This window comes from Ovis canadensis, chromosome 13 (assembly GCF_042477335.2).
Source record: "Ovis canadensis isolate MfBH-ARS-UI-01 breed Bighorn chromosome 13, ARS-UI_OviCan_v2, whole genome shotgun sequence".
In the NCBI taxonomy this organism is placed as follows: Eukaryota; Metazoa; Chordata; class Mammalia; order Artiodactyla; family Bovidae; genus Ovis; species Ovis canadensis.
In genome coordinates this window covers 72122116-72143950 of record NC_091257.1, presented here as the reverse complement: position 1 = coordinate 72143950, position 21835 = coordinate 72122116, and the positions used below count along the sequence as shown (strand labels likewise).

Sequence of the window (21835 nt, the reverse complement as noted above, 5' to 3'; positions counted from 1 at the left end):
ATCTGCTAGAGCCCATGTTGTGCTTCTACTCCCATAGCAAAATATGATCTTTAGAAAAAGAATCATTTCTTCTTTTCAGCAGCTGATTCTGGACAGAGATGAATTACAGCAGCTGGGCGCCAGGTTCTCCAAGTCCTCCAGTTCATAAGTTTTTTTAAACCCGTTTGTGGTTTTTGTATGATCCTATGGGCTTCCAGCAGTCCAACTGCGTTTATTTGTCATTCTATCAATCAGAAACTGTTATTAATGAGTTGTCTACACATCTGCAATGGGATGGTAATTTATGTTCATAGCAGTGGCCTGAAGGGGGTTTGGGTTCCTACATGGTCTGATCAAGGGAGGGTTAAACCCTTCTGGATATATACAAGACATTCCAAATTGGTGGCAGATCGCTTCGAGTCATCTGGAGAGGACTCTGTCAGCATCCACAATAAAAACGCAGAGGAGCGACAGAGGCAGACCCTGGAGAGGATGAGTTAGGCCCCCACCAGTCCCCACTTTGCCTCTTCTTCCTTACCCCAAACCCAAACCACTCTCAGTGAGGGAGTAGTGTGATTAAACCATCCACCTATCATGTCGTTTACTCAATTCAGCAAGGATTCATTGAGCACCTGTGATGTACAGGGCACCATCCTAAATGCTGGGGACACTACCGAGAATACGGCAAAAGTTCAGCCTTGCTGGCACTTAAATAGTGGGAGAAGCAGATCGCAAACCAGTACATAAAATGTAAAGCAGGGCATGTGAAGGAGAGCAGGAAGCAGGCTGGGGGTAGGGAGTTTTGGGGGTGGTTGCAGGTTGGGTGGTCTCACTGGCCACGTGACAGTGGCATAACGACCTAGAGGAAGTGGGACGGGGTGAGCCAGAGTGATGAGGAAGGGAAGAGGGTGTCAGACAGGGCAGGGTAAGTGCATAGGCCCTGCAGTAGGAACGTGCTGTGCTGGGCGCGTTCTGGGAAGCCAGGGGAGGCCAGTGCTGTTGTCATTATCCTGTGTTGATGTTCAGGAGGTGAGGACATTGGCACAGATGTTCCACCCGGGCCTGGAAAAGATCTGCTTCTAGGCTTTACAATGTTGCATGTCAAGCTCCTGTAAGAAGCTTTACTTGGAAAGGAAAAGTCTTTCCTTATAAGCATGGTCCCGACTTTCTTGCAAGACTGGAGTTAGCCATCCCTAGATTGACATTTTCAGAGTGGAACTTGCTCCCGTCCTGAGCTTGTGATCCTCAAAGATGGGACTAGGCTGCAAGAGGAGAGCTCCTAAGGCTCTGTTGACAGCGATGACTGTGTGTACACCTTCAGGCAAATGGGAGGCTCTGAAATTGCCAAGAAGCTCTGCCAAAACAAGGAATAGGCTGAAGAGGGATGGGGTGGCTCCCTTTCAGGTAGTAGAGAGGTTGGCTTTTGTTATAGGCTTCTTTCTTCTCTTTTGCATATCCCTCCCGCCTTTTCTGAGGTAGGCTGAAGTCAAGGCCAGACAAAGCAAGTAGGCTTTAGACCTCCATCAAAGTGGACGTCCCCGCCCCGCAGTCTGCTTGCCCCTCCACTGGCCCTTCGGGAGCTCCCTGGGGAGAAGGGCCTGCAGCAGGAAGGCCTCAGTTACGGCTCCTCCTTGGCTCACATTTCCACCTCTTTGAGGACAAGAAACAAGTTTTGCCTGGGAGAGAAAACCCACTCAAAGGGTCCTCACTTAACAATACAGCCCTTTCCCAAGAATGCCCCATCCAAAGACCCCAGCTTCCCTAATGGGTAAAACGATCCCAGCTGTGCCTCAGGGCCCGCAGCCCAAGGCTCGGGTTTCACTCAGGAAATTGTTTTTGGAGAGGTATGGCACGTCGCAAAGCCACTTCTCTCTGGGAGTGAGTGGACCCCAAGCTAACTCTTTGCAAATGTAAACCCATGTCCATCTGGGAACAGATGCAGGCTCCGTCGGAGCATGTCGACGTCCAACCCATCACAGGGGGCAGGCACCAGGGGTGGGCCAGCAGATCACAGCTCTACAGGAGCTGATGAGTTTGAAGCTTATGGGATTTAGACAGACATTTTCAGCTGTGCTTGGTACCCACTAAAAGAATACATCTAAAAAAGAAAAGGAAAGGAAGAAAGAAAGGATTCTTGATGTTTGTGATAAGGAAATGAATACCCTCAGGTGTTGGACCCCAGGCCCTGTGGCAGAGGGACTTCCGTGCCCTTTGCCAACAGGCACACAGATGAACCATAGACCTGGTTCCCTGGAAGCCGCTGTGAAGGCAGCCCCAGCGCGAGGCTATTAGGGTGATATTTGTTTTCAGGAAGAAATGTGGATCTTTGGGGAATGGCTTCAAAATAAGCCGCAGACACAAGCGCTTTGTAAATTATGTAAATTTCTATTTATCTATATAATTGGCAACAACTGGGAATTGTAACGCCTGACAGTTCGCAATCTCTTTCAGCTGCGCTCTAGTGGCTACGCTGAGATTACTGAGCAGCTGAAGAAGACGGTGTTTTTCAACAGCAGGGATGGGGAGAGGCCGCCCATCCCCTCCCCTTTCCCCTGCCAAGGTGTTGAATGGTGGATGCTGAGGTGTTAGCCTTGACCAAATGCTAAATTCTCAATGAGTATTATAAGGTACGAGTGTGAATATCCATCATAAGGAAATGGAAAGGACTGATGTGCCAGCGAGATGGTATACAGTTTAGAGAAGCAATTATTTATTGTGAAACTGGTCTCTACATCAACTCCTTTCAGTGGATGTGTTTGCAGCAGAATCTCTGTACATAGAGATGTTAAATTCTGTTCTGAATCCCAGCTCATGTTCCTTAGGGCTTGAATTACATTTTTTTTTAAAACGCCTAAGCACTGTTTGGCTCTGTGGCAGGATGGTATCTCGGAAACGCATTCATTGTGCTAACCCTCAGAAAATCCTGTAAAATGCAAAATAAAAAAATCTGAAAGTTTGCTCTGATTTGTGGGCTTTTCTGGCTGGTGTGATATGCGTTGTTACACATCTGCTTTCTGTGGGCCCTGGGAGAGGACAGAAAACAGTTCCAGTTCCAGAAGTAGGTTCATCTAAAGTCAATTATGGAGCAAGATGAGCAAGGGGGCTGCTGGAATTGTAAGGAAGGAGCGGATCTGGGGGACTGTCTGAGGAAGGTAAAACATTCAAGGTGGTTGGGAAGAGAGATTTGGGGGAGCAATGGCTCCTTCCCCTGGTGCCACCCTTGTCAGCTTTTAGCGGTGCACACCTTTATCTGCTGGCCCCACAGGCAGAGGTATTGAGCAGGATCCCAGGGAGAGGACAGTCGTAGCCAACAGCCAACAGTGGACCTTCACATTTTATTTTGCCTTGCTACTCACGATTCTTAAGAATTAAAAGCCAGAAGTGACCATGTTTGGTTGATCTACTCTATCAATTACAATGTTTTTAAACCTCCAAGACTTAAAAGACAACTGGCGGAGGGGTGCGGGTGGGAGTGCTAGGCTCTTCTCTCTTCCCCTCCTTCTTTCTTTTGAGTCAAGCGTTGGAGACCATCAGGGAATGGAACAAAGACACTTAGCCAGAGAGCCAGGAGAAATCTAGTATTCTGGGATTTGAGCACATCTAACCTGAGAAAGCCCAGGAGCTTCTTGTTTTAATTAGACAAACTTTAGAGAGTTTCGACTTTGATGAACTGATAGAATTGGGCACTGATTTACCCTTCAGGCTGTTCGGCAGCACAGGAGGAGCTGTCAGTGTTCATGGGAAGCACTCCTCCTGGGCTCTGAGACCTTGTAGCTGCTGCACACCCAGAGAGGAGGAGGAGGGTCAAGGAGTCCCAGGAGCTGGGGGAGAGAGAGTCCCAGTGCTCCCGGGATCTGTGTGGAGGTCTAGAAGGAGAGTCCATGGAGTTGTGTGTGAAATGGGCTACAGGGCTTGCAGGATCCAGTGCAGAACACCCATGCAGGACTCCTTGTGAAACCATAGGTACTCATTAGTTAAATCCATTACACCTGTAACCTGCCTTCACACATCAAGGTCATTTAAATCATTGCTTGTCCTCCAAGGGGCACAGAGCCTAAACAACAAGAAATTTGCATATGTTCCAAGAACTTGGAGTCAGCTGTGTCTAGTTCAAGCTAAGTCAGTTAAGACTGGATGGGAACACCACCCCTCCAACTGGCTATGTGTGAGTGTCTGCCTGGTGACCTTGTGATGTCAGGAAGCTGAAAAGCCCACCTCCACCTGTTAACATGCAGAGGCCTGAAGCTTGGTTACACTGTGCAGGTGACAGTTACTGCACCTTTTTCCAACCAGCTTTCCCCATGCTGCCCTCGCCTAAGACTGCACTTTTTTTTTATCCCATGAAAACCCCAAACCCCTTGCCTCCAGGAAGGGTCGCCTGGGAGTCGGTCTCTCATCTCCTCACCTGGCTGCCATGTGAGTAAACACTTTCTTGGCTGCATCTTTGCGTCTTAGCGTTTTGGTTTGTGGGTCGGACACTGGTTCAGCAACACTGAACAAACACAGTTCAAAATTACTGAGAATTTCAAGATGGCGATGGTGGACCCAAACTAGGAGCCCTTCTGAGCATGGGGTCCATCACCTGGCCAGGTTGCAGGCCTGGGAAGTCCAGCATAAGGGGCTTTTCGAGCTGGAGACCTGCCTTTGCTGCCTGCCAAATCCCCACAGGGAACAAACTTTATACTGAGTCTCAGTTTCCTCATTTATAAATGGATGTGATCACTGGCCACCGCTTATCTATCGGCCTTATTAGGAGGCCAAATGGAAAGAAATGATGTACATAGGCAATTATTTTTTTAATCCTAATCTCACACAAGGAAAAAGATAGAGTCTTCAAAGTTTGCCCTGAACTTTAGTCACTCCTATTTTTACTTAAAAGTTTCTTACGGAAGTGTATCTTTGAATGTTCTTCAAAGTAATGGAATTTGACTTATAGAAATTGTCAGGATAGTCAATCATCCCACCCCACCCCCGGAAGACATGTATTCTCTAAAGCCCCAAATCCTTTTATATGAATTCTTAAGTATCTCAAAGCTGAAGCAAATCAAGTTACCTGTTATTCACACCATTATGAATCCACTTGGGTCCTTCTGTCACTGAAGATGTGATTTCTTTTCTCTTCACTGGCAGGAACGCTCAGAATTGTTGAGATCTGAGTGGTATTGAGTGCGGGGAAATTGTAAGAATTAATAACTGCGGGGGGCTGGAATGAATGAATGCAAGCAACTTTCTGCCAGGCGTGTGTCATTAATCCTTGCAGCATTCCAGAATGATGCTCTAAGTGACAAGAGGTGGGCGAGGAACGGAAGAGGCAGAGGGATCAAGAATTCATGACGGGGGAAAGAGCCCCTTGGGACTGGGGAGGTCGTGTATCGAACACAAGCTCATCACCTCCCCTCTCTTCCTTCCTCCCTTCTCCTCTCTCATCTTTGAACAGACCTCCATTATGGAGTATGTAAATTCCTATATATCTATACAACTGGCAAGAACCACCAGGGTCAAGTCTGGTGCCCAGCATCAGCTCCCCTCCAACACCACCTGAGGGAGCTGGCATGGTGAGGGGAGGTATTTTGTACCATCTGCAGAAGCATTAGAACTTTCTCTAGCACACTTCTGTTCATCTCATGTAAGGTATTCACAGCAAAGGCTTTCCGTGTCTTCCTCCACGGTAGATTGCATAGTGTGAATGTCCCCTTTGGCTATTGTGGTGTTAGATGTGTATCAGTCTCAGAAAGTGAGAGAAAGCCCACCTGGACACAGAGATAAGCAATAGAGGCACTTCAGAGCTGCTTATAATGTAATATATAATGGGATGAAGAAGTGGGTATTGACTCAGCCTGCAGGTGAGGAAAACTTCCTTGGGGAGGAGATAAGTAAGAGTAAGCCAAGCCAGGCAATGGAGTACAGACACCCCAAGTGATGGGTAGAGCCTCAGCAGAGGTTTGGGGAAGGAAGGTCCATGTGGGGCACTGTGCTGGGGAAAGGCCAGGAAGCTTGGGCTGTTCTAGCACCAGTTGTGCACTGGGGTGAGGTGAGAGAGAGCAGACGTTGCTGGAAAGAGAGAGATGAGGAATTCATGACCATGTCCATGACACAAGGTAGCAAAGCAAACTCCACGGCCCTTGAGCCATCTCAGAGTGCCAGTTCCCTGTCTGAAACATGAGCTTCAAAGGGGACTGAGTTGTCTAGGTCAAGACAGTTCTCTATTTTGCTGTTTTCAGACACGTCTGTGGGCTCCACCTCCTGAGGTGCTCCCTGGCACCATCTCCCAGAAAAGAGGGGTGGCTGTTGAGCACAGCACTTGCTAAGCTTTTGTCTGCCTGGACCATGAACCTGCCATCCTTCATTTGGGTCTGGCACACATGGCGGGTGCTTATCTAACATGTGTTGGATGAATAAATACACATGTAAATATTGAGTCTTACAGAGCAGGGATCAGCAAAACTTTCCTGAAAAGGACCAGATACTAAATACCTTTGGCCATCTGGGCCATATAGTGTCTGTTGCAGTTACTCTGCTGTTTTAACTGGAAAACAACCCCTGATAATACGTATGTGAGTGGACGAGAAGGTTTGGCTGTATTCCAGTAAAGCTTCATTTGCCAAAACAGTCAGTGAGCTGCAGTTTGCCAACCCTTGCACTGGAGTACTCCATGAGGAGTGAATTTTCTATGTTCGTGTCCATCTGAAACGTCTTTATTTTGGAATTTATAGATTATAGTTTGGCTGGGGATAGAATTTTAGGTTGACAGCTGTATTCTCTCAGTTGCTTGAAGATGTCATTTCATTCTCTCCTGGCATCGGTTATTAATGGTGGAAAATTTCTAAGAGTGCCTTTCTTGTGTACATAATTTGTCTCTTCTCTCTGTTGATTTAGGAATTTTCTCCTTATCCTTGATGGTTTGCAGTTTCAGTAGCAAGGGTCAAGCTGGGGATTTTTTCCCCCCTCCAGTTTGTATCAATTAGTACTTGGTATCTATTTTCAATCTGGGGATCTCTCCCATCCATCTCCTATTTTTAAAGTTTCTGGAAGGCTTTTTGCTCTGCCCCCAATACTGCTGTTCTGCCATTCTATCTCTCAGGAGTGCCTATTAATTGAATTTCATTTTTAAGGTATATTTCTTACTGAAGTATAGTTTGATTTACAATGTTGTATAGTTTCAGGTGTATAGTAAAATGATTCAGTCATCCATTATATACACATATCTATATATAACATATATATAGATATATTCTTTTTCAGATTCCTTTCCCTTATAGGTTATTACAAAATACTGAGTATAGTTCCTTGTACTATACAGTAGATCCTTGTTGGCTATCTATTTTATATATAGTAGTATGTATACATTAATCCGGAACTCCGAATTTATCCCTTCCTTCCCTTTCTCCTTTGGTAACCACAAGTTTTTTTTTCATAGAGCCTGGGAGTCTGTTTCTGCTTTGAATATTAGGTCATTTGTATCATGATTTTTAGATTCCAAATGTAAATGATACTATAAGACAAATATATACTATATTTGTCTTTGTCTGACTGACTTAGTGTGATAATTTCCAGGTCCATCCATGTTGCTGCAAATGGCATTATTTTGTCCTTTTTTTATGACTGAATAATACTCCATTGTATGTATGGACCACATCTTTATCCATTCCTCTGTCGATGGACAATTAGGTTGCTTTCATGTCTTGGCTGTTGTAAATAGTGCTGCTATGACCATTGTTGTTGCTGTTGTTCAATTGTTAAGTTGAATCTGATTCTCTGTGACCCCACGGACTGCAGGATGCCAAGCTTCCCTATCCTTCACTGTCTCTGGAGTGAAGTCTCATGTCCACTGAGTCTGTGATGCTATCTAGCCATCTTATCCTCTTTGGCCCCCTTCTCCTCCTGCCCTCAATCTTTCCCAGCATCAGGGCCTTTTCCAATGAGTCAGCTCTTCAAATCAGGTGGTGAAAGTATTAGAGCTTCAGCACCAGTCCTACCAATGAATATTCAGGGTTGATTTCCTTTAGGATTGACTGGTTTGATCTCCTTGCAGTTCAAGGGACTCTCAAGAGTCTTTTCCAGCACCAAAGTTCAAAAGCATCAGTTCTTTGGTGCATGTATTTTCTTGAATTATGATATTCTCAAGAGGGGCTCCCCTTTTTTCCCTTAGATGAAGTCCTTAGCAAGAGGCATGAGAGCATGAAGCCTGGTTCTTGGTGATGCTTTGTCTCTGGCTCTACTTATTGTGATCACTGGTTGGCTGTATTTTACACTTGGATTTTATAAAATAGCATGTTCTTCTCTTAGAAAAATCCCCCCAGTTCCTGAAGCTCATGTAATGGGATACAAGTTCTAATCTGGGCATCTCCTCCAAAGAGGATCCAGTAATTATCAGTTCTTATGGCTTCAAGTCTAAGGGAAAAGAGAGAGCTTTGAGCCCATTGGTCCTATAAAGTCTTGCATCCATTGGGACTGGACCAAATTGGATCATTGGTCTATAGCTGAACCAGTTACTGGGTCAAGAGGATACAATATAAGAATTGGCCTGGGCTCTGATACTCGCTCTGCTCAGGGACCAAAGGAAGTTTAGATGCTCTTCTCAGAAGTTGAGGGAAATGAGATATGGGCAGCTAAATGCATAGGGCTCTATTGCAGGGGTCTATAGCCCAAGGGTGTTGATTAAGGCATCATGTCTGCCTTGAATTAAGGGAACTAAGTGCTTGCAAGAGAAACTATGGTTTTCATCAGTTTCCAGCCTGCCCATGTGAAATGCATCTTGACAGGCATATTCAGGAACTTCTTTTTTTATTTTTTAAAATTTATTTATTTTAATTGGAGGCTAATTACTTTACAATATTGTAGTGGTTTTTGCCATACATTGACATGAATCAGCCATGGGTGTACATGTGTTCCCCATCCTATTCAGGGACTTCTTTCCAGGCACATCTAGCATTTCTCATCAGAAGAGACCTGGTGCCATCTTTATTTCTCGCCATGCCCTGTGACCCAAGAAAGAGCCTTAGACTTTAATTGGAGGAAAGAGAAAACTCAAAGGGAAAATATGCCTTCTTTTTAAGAAAAGTATATTAGAGGAGACTGCCTCTCAAACAGCAATGAAATCAATGAGTGTGTATGTATGTGAAACTCTATGGGGTTACCCAAAAAACTATCACCTACAACCATACCCAAGTCATACGCAGGGTCACAGTGTCGAGTTTCAAAAGTCAAACCTTTCATATTTAAATTACTTGTGTACTCAGTTGCTTGAACCAAAAATCAGGGGAAACATTTTCCTAATAACGAATAGATTTACTTGGGATCAAGGAGTCCTAAATGCAGGTAGAGGTTAGAGATAAGAAAGCAGCAGTATGAATCAGAATTACTCTCGAATCTTCTTCAGAGTTATTTGGTAACAGAGGGACTTCCGACTGGCTCAGGAAGTTTAATTGTGATCCCAGCTTAGAATTGGGATAGGATGAGTTCTAGAGGTTTTTACCTTTTCTCTTGGTCTTCCTTTGTGGCTCAGATGGTAAAGAATCTGCCTGCAGTGGAGGAGACCTGGGTTCGATCCCAGGGTCAGGAAAATCCCCTGGAGAAGGGAATGGCAATCCACTCCAGTATCCTTGCCTGGAGAATTCTATGGACTAGAGGAGCCTGGCAGGCTACAGTTTATGAAGCCGCAAAGAGTCAGACACGACTGAGCAGCTAACAGTTTCACTTTTGACTTGGTTTCTATAAACATTAAGTCAGTATTTTGGGGGGAAAAAGTCAGTTCCTAAGAATGCACTATTTACCAGATACTCTTAAGGTAAAGTGAGTGCAGATCCTTCATGTGGCTGTGAGCCCATATTTCATCTGGCCCTTGTTCATCCACATTGTCATCTTTTTAATTATTTTTAAAATTTAACTATCATTGATGGACAACATACATGGTCTTACTTTCAGGTATATAATTTCAGATCATTTTCCATTACAGGTTATTATAAGATATTGACTATAGGTCCCTGTGCTCTAGAGCAAATGCCTGGTATTTATCTATTAATATAACAAGCTCATCTTGCCCAGTTACTCCTGATGCTCCAGCCACAAAAGACTCCTTGCAGCTTCCTGAATTCCTCTCCTGCTAGTGACCTTCACTATGCACACCAAGTCCTCATCCTCATGGTCCTGTCTCAGGAGGGAGCTACAAAGAGGCACAACTCAGTGACCAGAAAGACTTGAGTCCTTTACTTGAATCTCCCAGATGTGGGGAAGGGAGACTGAGCAGATCGACACCTGTCAGCATCTCCCCGCACACCTGCACCTGCTCTCACCTTCTCCACATCTCCCATGAGCTGAGAGCCTCTCCCCAGGGCCATCCCCCAGAGGGCCCAGACAGCTGGCCTATGAAGGGTTCACCCTTCGGGGCTGGTCGGTCAGGAGCCAGAGGGAGAAGTAAAGTTGAGGGTGCAGGGCTCCTTGTTCGTTCATGGGTACTTTGCCCTGCACACACTTCCTTTGTCATTTTGCTTATTGTCGCCTTCATCAGGTAGAGTTGAAGTCTGCCGTGTTCACGGCATGACCACAGCACTCAGACCGCCACTTAGTGATCACAGGAAGCACTGTCTGGTCCCTGCCTGGAGGGTGCACCACCATCCAGCAGAAAGCAAGCCAACAGACAGAGCATGATCAGCCTGGGAGCTCGGTGACCTGTAGGATGCTACAGGAGCAAGGACCAAACAGACCTCTTCTCCGGGGCACCTAACAGGTACCTGCCAACCGCGGGGCTCTTCCACTCTCTCACCAAGAGTCCCCACATTCTGGCATGTTAATTGATTCAGATCAGTGCTAATGTCCCCTTAGGGGCAATTAGCCTCTTAAGTTCTCACTTTTTTCATGTGAAAAATGAGGGTGCTTTCCCAGAGCTGTTCATAGGCTTCCACAGGCCTCGGTCACTGTCATTGTCAGCAGTCTTGGGTTAATTTGTGCCGACTACTTGAAAGTGCACCTGCAGCCACACAAGATGACTTTACGGGGGCTGTAAAATTCCCTAAAAGGTTTGTTTTCCTTTGGACAGGTATCTGGAATTAGGTTCAGTGGAGGTGGAAAAGATCACAATGTAAACCCTCATGATTTTCAGCATTTTGGATTTTATTAAGAAGCAATTATTCATTAGGCTTGGGTGTGTTGAATTTGAATTAATTCTCACAGTTACGTGTGGATATGGTAGAGTTGCAGTTACTAGTTGACACAATGCTATGTTTTGAAGGTATGTAATGAAGCATTTATCAATTCTGTTTTGCAAGGTTTGTTTGTATTTTTGAGCCAGTAGATTTCATTTTGTTTTCAGCCCTGAAATGCGGTCCCTTGGAAGTTTTCTCACTCAAAGCCTTGCTCCTATAAGGAAGTGCTTCAGGGTAAAATGGCTCCAGATTGCCATTTGTATTCTTTTTTTCTTTTTCTTTTTGGGTTCTTAATTATTACAGCTCCAAGAACTGCCTACATTCAAATTATCTGTCTTGGGAAATAAAGCAACATGATTCTTGGTTAGCTTCTGTGAACAGTTCAGTTAGCCATTGCTTTGCGACCCCCATGGACTGTAGCCCACCAGGCTTCTCTGTCCATGGAATTTTCCAGGCAGGAATACTGGAATGGGTTGCCATTCCCTTTTCTAGGAGATCTTCCCAACCAAGGGATCAAACCCGGGTCTTCCACATTGCAGGCATATTCTTTACTGTCTGAGCCACTAGGAAAGCCTACTTTGTAGCAGATCATCCTAAAATTTATTGGATTAAAAAATTAGTCATTTGTTATTTTCCCCACAAGTCTGTAAACCATCTGTGTGGTTCTATTGACCAGGCTTGGCTGCTGTCTGCAGGTTGGCTTATAATGTTCCATCAGCTGGTGGCCTGGCTTGGGGCTGGCTGAGCTAGCATGGCCTTGGCTGAGCTGACCTGGCTCCTTTCCATGTGGTCACTTGTCTTTCCATAGGCTGGCCTCCTGCTGGAAGCAGGAGTGTGAGAGAGGGGTGATACAGGGTATCTGGGGGTGCCTCAGCTCCTGAAAGCAAAGTACAAGGCAGCTTGGATTCAAGGATTCCAGAAACGATCTCTCTTTCTGGATATTAGGGGCTCTAAAATCCTGTTGCAAAGGGCGTGGATATGGAGAGAGGTGGAAAATTGGAGTTACAGTTCTGTATTTATCAGAGATGAACAGCAAATCCCTCATTCATGTTTCATATTTCAACGAAACCTTTAGCTCTGGCAAGAAATGGAACTTCACTATACCCCAGTTCTGTCTGTCCCATATGATGCAATTTATGTTGCCTGGACCTTATGTCAAGTGGCAAAGATGCAAAATGTGCATTTGCCTGCATTGAGTGGCGTGGTGGTCAAGCGTTAATGTTGATTCCGAAGTCTTAGCAGAGGACTTGGGCTCTGGGGTTTGTACCTCTGCTTTTCACTAGCTGTCTGCCTTTGAGCCAATGAATCGATCTTCTGAATTCCGGTTGTTTTCAAGATGGAGTGGCAGTGTTGTCTCCCTCAGAGGGCTGCCATGTGGACTTGGGTGATATATGCTGAGGGCTTGACATGCTCATTAACGTCTTCAATAAATATAACTGTTCTTGCTGTTTTGCAGGCCCCCTCTGGAGCCTAGCACCACGTCTGTGCCTGAGGAGGTCTGCTGAATGAATGAGCAAATGATTTGAGACCTGCTCCTCAAGAGCAGAGCAATGGAGTGCAGGCCAGGAAAAGAAGGCAAGGACGGTTGGCCAGGCTCCGGGGGTCTCTTGAGGAACGACACAGAGCCCTGGTACCCTGTTGCGTGTTGAATGTCTGGGCTGCTACAAAGCTAATGGGTGAATAACCCGAGGCTTCTAAGGATGGGAAAAGGACTTTTTCCGAGAAATCTGAGATGATGCTTATCTCTTGTTGTTGTTCAGTCGCTCAGTCATATCTGACTCTTTATGACCCCATGGACTTCAGCGCACCAGGCTTCCCTGTCCTTCACCATCTCCCAGAGTTTGTTTAAATTCACATCCATTTGAATCAATGATGCCATCCAACCTTTGTCACCCCGTTCTCCTCCTGCCCTCCATCTTTCCCAGCAACAGGGTCTTTTCCAACGAGTCAGCTCTTCTTTTCTCTGATAGAATGAAAAACCACGGTGATAAAAAGGGTAACCTGCCGCTGGAGAGGTTCCAAGCTCTTTCTGAACCAGGCACGGATGAAGGTCTGGGCAGAAGCCTGTCTTCTGATGGACAGCCCTTGCTGAAAAACAGATGGGGCCTCACTGCTACAGGAGGAGGCGGAGGGGGTGGGGCCTTGGTGGGAGAGGATTAAAATGTTCTTGGGGTCAGGAATGGGCAGGGAATGGCACTGGTTACATCCGAAATGGGACACTCGGACCCTTTTGGCTCACGAGAAAGCTTCTGGGCCGGGGAGTTCCTGAACCCAGATGCTGGGAAAATCCTCAGAAAACTTTGGGACTTGGCTCCCTGCAGCTGGGCGGCAGCTGTGCGCCTGGAATTGGAGCCAACCACAAGTGGTGCCCACCTGCTCTGGTTCTCACATTTACCCCAACCTCGCTGGGGAGGAGTGGCCCACCATCTCCCACTGGGGAGTTGTGGGGGAATACGGAGGAAGCTGGAAAACAACTGTATGTTGAAAGGATTAGGGAGATGGGTGTTCAGCCTGCAAGCCTCCCAGAGCCTCAGGGTTAATTAGTAATAAGGTCCGGAACAGGAGAATTTGCACTATTTCGAACTCAGGTTTGAATTAAATCATCTCCTGACGTCAGATTTTCTGCACCTGGAGAATTGTGTGGCCCGCACTGGGTAATGCGGGCTCCATAAATTTCGAGTTTGTAATTGTTCTAGCAGGGAACAGATTGGATTTTCCAATTATCTGTGAAAAAGCAAATGAAGAGCATAATCCTGATGGCATGGGACATGCCTATAGAAACAAAGTCCATGCCCTTTCTGCACATCTGTTACTGTGTTGTAAATTAATAGGGTAATTACTGATGAGTCTTTTCCAAGTTGATCAGGATTCTGGTGGGCGACATGCTGTTGGTTTTGGTTGTGCCTTGAGTCACACACAGAAGCACTTGATGTAGCTCATTACAACTGTTTCCTTTTTGATGCACTGGGAATAGTAAGTCCACAGTGAAGCTGAGAAGGAATTTAGGGCTCGTGTCCAGAGTCAGGTGGCCTGGGTTCCAGCCCCAGTTCTGCTACCTGCTTCCCTGGTTGATTTCTTACCTTTTCTGAGCCTCAACTTTTCCACCTGTAAAATGGGGAATAATAAGGCCTTCTGCCAACAGTCATAAGCAATATGCCAGGTTGGCCAGAAGGACCGCTTTAGGGGTAGATCCTCCAGCCTCGAGTCAGAAGCCTGCAGCCCAGGGCCAATCTTGACGGCAGCCTCAGGAAAGACCCCCAAGCAGGAACCACTCAGCTAAGCCTCCTATATTCCTGACTCCCAGAAGCTTTTCTAAAAAGTTTTTATTTATTTGACTGCATTGGGCCTTAGTTGCATTTCTTAGGCTTAGTTGCTCCAAGCCATGTGGGATCTTAGTTCCCTGACCAGGGATGGAACCTCTGTTTCCTGCATTAGAATGAGGATTCTTAACCAGAAACTTTTAAGATAATAAACTGCTTAATTATTGTAAGCCAAAAAAATACTGCTAATAGTAATACTGACCAATAGGGTTAGTCTGAGGATGAAATGAGTCAATGTTGGAGAAGTGCTTAGGATGGTCTTAGCATAGTGTAAGAGCACGTAAATGTTAGAGGTAGTGAGCTTTGCCCTGATGTGTGAAGGAAAAGAGCAGATAAAATGGGGTTTGGGTTGCTAGATTTAGCAAACTAAAGTGTGGGAAACCCAGTGCAATTTGAATTTCAGATAAACAATACATTTTTAGTAGAAGTCTATTCCATACAATCTTTGGGACATACTATGCCGAAAAATTACCGGTTGTTTATCTGAAATTCAAACTGAACTGTGTGTCCTATATTTCTTCTGGTAACCCAAGATCGAGGGGATTTCATTCTGCGCTTTCCAACAGATGTCTGTCTCTGGTGTGGTTCAGCCCCTTTACTCCCTAATTGGAAAACAAAACGAAACAGCAGTTTTCTGAGTATAGAACTGACTTTGGCAATTACCAAACCTGACAGGAATACAGAGGAATTACCATTTGCATCGCATCCTGGCAGAATTGCAAACTGAAATGATCCATCTGTAAACAGTCTGTCGAAATGATAGGAGAACTTGCAAATGTTCATACCCTGAACTTTGATCACAAAGGTATTCATCACTATGTTACTTAAAGTAGCAAAAAACCTTGGGGGGGGAGGGGTTGGAACCTGTTGCATAATTTGAAATATTCCTCCAAAATTTTCTAGCAAGAAGCAAGGAATCTGATGATGGCTATCAAAGATTTTGGTGGGGTTAGAAAAAATAAACGAGCATGTAGTCTTCTGGTTGGGCTGTTGTCATCCTGGGGCTGGACATTCAGAGGCGACTGTCCGTGTTCAGAGGGGCTCCTCCTGCAGACGCACCGGCCGCTTTACCGTTCAGAGCTCACTCACACACCATCAGCTCTGATTCCTTGACCCGGCGACTTACGCTCATAGAAATGAAATCAGAGTATTGGATTGGTGTCTTAGGAGACGTATAAAATGCATTGAAAATTCCTTTCACGAATAACCCATCAGGAACACCAGTTTTGCCTAATGACATCTGAGGTGGTGTAAGGGCTCCAGACAGGCTCAGGTCAGGCTGGCAGTGGTGCACTGGGAGGGTGCTCTTGTGGTTTCAATTCCAGCATGGGGTGAGGCTCCCTGTTGCCAAGGCAGTCACAGGCTTGCCAAATCCTGGAATGCTGGGGGACAGGGGAAGGGTGGGGGTAAACGGTGGTCTGGCCAAACTGAGGCTGGAATCTACAGCATTGCCTCACATTTGGGGAGTTGATGGGCTGTGGGTTCCCTATAATGTTGATGTGCATGAAAGAGTTTGGGGCAACAGAGGCTTTCCTGTAGGGCAGAGACAAGGCATGAGGGTTCTGTGGAGTCTCCCTGATCTCCCTTTCTGTTGCCTGTGGACTTGAGCTGCAGTTTCACAAGACTGTGGAGTCAGCTCCGGGGGCCAGGGTTCAGGATAGGGCTTCTACCCTATTTGTGCTTCAAGCCTGGAGTTCAGGGCCAGCACCCCCGCTAGACGCAGTGAGCAGAGCACAGGGGCATGTAGGGCTTCCAGGTCCCTTTGACAATGCTGACATTTAAAGTCAGAATAAAAAGGAACATTAGGAAAATAAGTAATAACAGATCCCACCTGGATTACATTCATCCTTATACCAACGCAGTTGTAAAATATGCTATTCAATACTTTTTTGTAGAAGAAGGGGACCAGTAAGGAGAAAGTGCCTGGTACCTACTAAAACCACCATGTGGTTCTGGGCACCTTCAACATCTGCCCAGCAAGGTCTTTCTCTAAGGATGGATTTTCTCCTGGAAGTTCAGGGAAAGGAAGCAGGGCCGGTGTTCTGCTAGAGGCTGTGTATGGCCTTGTGTCTGCAGAACTTGAGAGGGCCGTGGGGACTCCAAGAAATTCTACCTGTGCAGGTGGGGGCAGAAGCTGGGAGGCAGCACTGATGCCCTGCCGTCAAAAGCTGGGCTGGGGTGCAGCCCGGACATCCGCGCATCACCTTAATCAGCAGCACCCCCGGGAGGTCCGAGGGCTCAGAACCAGAAACCTGGTCTCCTCATATCTCTAGGTGCCCACAGCCAGTGCCTCGACCTCTCTCTGCCTCAGTTGCCCCATCTGTAAAGTGGAGTCAGTAAGGACGCTTCCTTGTAGGATGGTTATGAGGGCTACGGGAGCTGGTGCTTGTAAGTGCTTAGCAGGGTCTGTGCCGTGGTCTGTGCCTGTAGCACTTTTGTGTGTCTGTCTGTCTTGCAGCCCTTCACCATCCGGTGGCCCACCTTGTGTGGCATGAGAAGTCCCCTCTGGCCGCGGTAAGCCCCAGCCTGATCTGGATTATGGGAACAATGTGCGCTGTGGCAGACCAGGAGTCCCCGATTGGTCATCTCTGCAAAGAGTCATGTGTTGAAAGACCAGCAGGAGGCAGGGTGCTCACCTGAGGGGTGCTGGGGTTCGCTCATAAGGGGCAGTGTGCTGCTTCAGCCTCGTGGTGAGGCTGGGGGTGCCTGCCTGGGAGCAGCTGGGGAGATGGATGCTGATGAAAGGGGAGTCTTCCAGCTCATCCTTCAAACAACTCAGAATCACACGTAAACCAAAGGGCCTGGTGGAAACAGTTCAGAACTGACTGGGTGCCAGGCTCTGGGCTCAGCCCTGGAGCTCTGGTGCTGGGCCTTGCCTACTAGAATCCCTTAGAGGTATGCAGGAGCCATAGGGAGCATGCTCAAAGTTTAAGATACAGCAGCGGACTTGGGGGCAGGGTGATAAGCATTCTGGAGACCACAGTGTAGGATAGTCATTAAGCCTTTAAGCCTAAAGCCTAATGGCCAGGGCGTAAATCTGGGCTCCCCATTTACTGGTTCTCTGACTTGGGGCAAGTTCCTCAGCTGGTGGTTTTTGTGAGTGTTAAATGAGGTACTACATCTACGTGTTTGGAAAACTGGCACAAGCTCCCTGTTATTGTTCTGCCCTGGGATTGTGGGAAGGCAGCCCGTAGTGAGGCCTCAAAGGATGAGCCTCCTTGGGCAGCCATAAAGTTGGGGGGAGCAGTGGGGGGAGGAGAGAAGTTAGGTTCACTCTAGAAGGGGCGCTTTTGGAATTCCTCACCAGTGGTAGTGGGTTTAGACAGAGCCCCAGAGACCCTCGGGTACTGCAACAACAGCCCAGCTGGGTACGAGGTAACAAAGGCTGGGGGCTGCTGGCATGCTCGCAAGTCTGCTCAAGAGAGGTCCACAGGTCACAGTGTGATGTGTCTCTCTCCTGGCCTGTCCCATGTGGAGGGAGCTTGGCTGCTGCTGAACTCAGATGTACATGAAATACAGATTCTTTCCCAGAAACTCCAGAGCCCCGAGTTCCTTTGTCAAAGAAAGTGCTGCCTGGCAGCGTGGTGACCACCATCTGATGGGCGGCTGGGCTCCCCATTTACTGGCTCTGTGACTTAGGGCAAGTTACTCAGCTTCTCTGTGCTAGTGTACTCATCTGTGATTTTTGTGACGGTTAAATGAGATAATCATCTAAGTGTTTGGAAAACTGGCTCAAGCTCCTGGTTATTGTTCTGCCCTGGGATTGGGGGAAGGCATCCAGAGAGCTTCCTGGAGAAGGCAGCCTTTAGTGTGGCCTCAAGATGCTTGTCCCCAAAGATGGGGACGAGGTGTTCTGGGGAGGTCACAGGGCAGTGGCATCTGCTTTGAGTCTGTCTTGTTTTCGCTTCTCAGCATGAACTGCACATTTGTCTGGGAACAGCCACTTGAGCATCTGCTCAGAGACACGGGTCTTGGTGATGGGGGTCCTTGTCATTTGTTCTGGGCTAAGGTCCCAGCTGCCTGTTTAATCAGATCGAACTCCCGTCTCTTGTGTCTCCTGCATTGGTAGGTGGATTCTTTACCACTAGTGCCACCTGGAAGCCCATCTATGTCTCCTAGGCAAGGAAACAGGAAAGGAGAGGGATTCAGGAGAACAGGTAGGGGCTAATATTGAACTGTGGACCTTGAACCCGTTCTGCAGACCAGGGTTTCTCAGCCCCGCTGCTGCTGATGTTTTGTTTTGGGTCCTTCCCCATTGTGGGGCTGTTTGTGTATGCAGGGTGTTTAGCAGCATCCCTGGCCTCTACCCATGAGATGCCAGTAGTACCCCCCAACACTTGTGGCAACCAAACTGTCCACAGATCGGCCAGATGTGCCCTGGGGGCAAAATCAATCCTGGCTGAGATCTCATGCCTTAGGGAGGCTAAGGTGACCTCAGAGGGCCTCCACTGCCCCCTTTCCTCCAACCCATCCCCAGCACCCACCCTCCCTGTGGGTCTGACCTGCTGGGCTGTGACATGCCTTGGTCAGGCTGTGGGCAAAAGTCTCCCAAGGGTTGAGACTTGCATGTGCCTCTCTGATTCATATTTTGTTTCACTGGCACTGCCTCAGAGCCTGAGTTAGTCTTGGGGGATTTCCATACACCTTCAGCCCCTTCCTGTTCCACATTATCAAGGCACTGGTTGCATTCAGGTTAGGCTGTTCAAAAGGTCAGGCATGGGGCGAAATCCCAGGGGTCTTGAAAGTTGCCTACATGCTATAGGAAAGAGTGTGAGGAGGTAGACACCTTGATACACAGCTGGGAGAAGCCAGAGTGATGGCCTTCTTTCTGGAGGGTCATCAATGGCTGGGGCCAAGACATGGAGTTGGTGTATTCTTGGATCTGGTGGTTCACCTCCAGGAAGAAACCCCTCAGAAGTGCAGGCATATGTGCCCAAGGTTGCCCATCCCAGGCCCGGTGAATAATGGAAAGTTGAGAGCAATTCAGTGCCCACTGGTAGCCCACCAATCAGGTAAAGGCAAACCCCAGAACCTCATGGCACTGGCCACGTTCAGGCCCAGATGCATATTCATATTTAGGGACACAGTGTTCCTGGAAGATGAGAGGAAGTAGACACAGAGGGAGCAAGTCTGGGGCTTGTTTGTTATGCAGCAAATACTATCTGATGTACAGGAAACAGAGGAGACCACTGTCACTGTGTGACAACCCCTAATCACACAACTGGTGGATGCTAGGTCGTGTGTAGTCTCCAGCTCCAGTGGAGCCAGTCCCTGTAATAACAGCACCAGAGTCAATAGGAGGTTTGTTTCAATAACCTAAAAAATCTTGCCAGAGGAAGAAGCAGCATCACGTCTTGACTGCTCGTGGCCCGGAGTCTCTGCAGTGGCCCTTGTCTCCCAGGCTGAGCAGTGAGAGAACATCAGGCATGTTTGTAGCTCAGACTCTGTTTCTTAGCACTGCGTGGGGGCTTCTGGCTCATAGAAATGAACATATTGGGCTGCACTGAGGCGAGAGAAACACAACACAGACAATGATTCCAAAAGCAGCACTAATTGGAGTAACAGCAAAACTCGTTTGGTGAAGCACGTGGCTGGGAGGAGCTCACAGTTCTAGAAGGTGCAACTGAGGGCAATGGGTGTGAATGCTTTTCTGTGTCCACATGGCCCCTGGAAATCAAGGCTCTGCCAAGCAAAGGGGAGTCCGGGGGAATGTGGTCAGGGGAGTCCTGAATCCTGGCCTGGACCCACTGCCACCCTCAGGACTTGCATGAGTCCTGACTTTTCCATTGTAATGTGAGATAATAACTCTGCTTACCCACGAGGCAGAGAAGCAAGGGAATGGTGTCCAGAAAGATGGACAGGCCTGTACAAAAGTGTGGCCTCAAAGTCACGAGCATGGACTTCAGGTCAGGTTGTCTCCTGCCTCTTGGCAATTGTCAGTTAAGTTTTCAGAGCCTCATTTTCCTTGTGGTAAAAGGAAGATAGTTACACTTGACCTTGAAAACCAAACGACAGATTATGGACAGAGGTTACATTAGGCCTTTCAAACACCAAACCTCCTTCCTCCCAGCACTTAGCACATACCTGTTATGTGTCAGGCTCTTGATGGACAGTGGCTGAGCTGCTAGAAAAACTAGGGTAGCTGTTTACTGAAATTTCCCATTGTATTTCCAAGTATAACCCACTACTTCATGGATCACTTTCACCTCCCTCCCCTCTTTGCTTATGCCACCTAACAGTGACAAATCTACTGTCCAGAAAGCATCAGCTTCCTCCTCTGTAAAACACAGGGAAAGGGCCATCCAGGCTGCTACCAACACTGGCACCCTAGGACACCAAGATAAAATAAACACAGGTAAGCCGGTCACTCACTGAGGTTCTATTTTTCCATTTGAATATGGCAGGGTTTTCCTAATGGATCTTGAACATGTATTCTGTAACGGCCTTTTACCTTTTCCAGGGATTATATTGTAATCTAAGCAAATATGTAAGGAACAAAAAGGCATGATGACATGCACATTTAATGTGGCCTGCCCAAGGCGCTGGGCTGTTTGTCATTCTCTGTACAGATGGCATCATGCAACTTTCCTTTTCTCCCCTGAAGATCTACAGCCAAACTGACATCTTTAATGGGGGAACCATTTAATGTATCAGAAAAGCTATGGGTCTGTGCTTCAGCCAGACACCCAGAAGACAATCTGGCTCTTAAAGATGTCAGCTAAGACAAGACGACCCGGGGCAAGTTCAGAGTAGCCCTCAGCTCTTTTGTAGGAATTCCTCCTCACCACCTGCCCTTCCAAGAGGTGACGGTGTTGACAGATTGACTGGGCCAGGTCACCATTCTACAGCTATCTGAGTAACCTGTCCATGCATGCTAAGTCACTTCAGTCATGTTTGACTCTTGCAACCCCAAGGACTGTAGCCCACCAGTCTCCTCTGTCTATGGGATTCTCCAGGTAAGAGTACTGGTGTGGTTACCATTCCCTTCTTCAGGGGATCTTTCTGACCCAGGGAGCCAACCCAAGTCTGTTACGTCTCCTGCATTGACAGGTGGGTTCTTTACTTTGCCAATTACTAGTGCCTCCTTAACCCTTCCCTTGCCTTCTGCTCTGCTTCTCCCACATCCTTATCCAGCGGCAGCCAGAGAACAAATTAGCCAGGAGCCCAGCTCCCTCCCCACCTAGACTTGAGTGTCAGGGCACAAGAGCTGAGTGTGTCTCATCACCAGGTAGGCTGGGGCTATGCTGTCTCCTGATAGATCCTGGGTTCTTGAAGCCTCAGCACTCTCATCAGTAAACTGGAGGCAACAATGCCCCTGACTCAGAGGCAGGATTTTCGTTTTATTTATTTATTGGCCTTGCCCTAAGGCATGTGATATCTTAGTTCCCTGACCAA

At 47.2% G+C, this 21835-nt stretch overlaps 1 protein-coding gene across 2 annotated transcripts in view; it reads left to right on the top strand.

Moving 5' to 3' along the window:
* The window catches only part of EDN3 (endothelin 3), a 36097-nt gene extending 22192 nt beyond the window's left edge, over positions 1-13905 (top strand). The window contains exon 4 of one of the 2 annotated variants that reach the window (XM_069546803.1): positions 12577-13905. In XM_069546803.1, coding sequence (XP_069402904.1) covers positions 12577-12625 — 49 coding nt within the window. In that variant the 3' untranslated portion in view covers positions 12626-13905. Of the gene's footprint in view, positions 1-2430; positions 2944-12576 lie in introns of those variants that run through there. The other variant, XM_069546802.1, reaches the window with a different exon arrangement.
* Positions 13906-21835: the final 7930 nt, after the last annotated feature.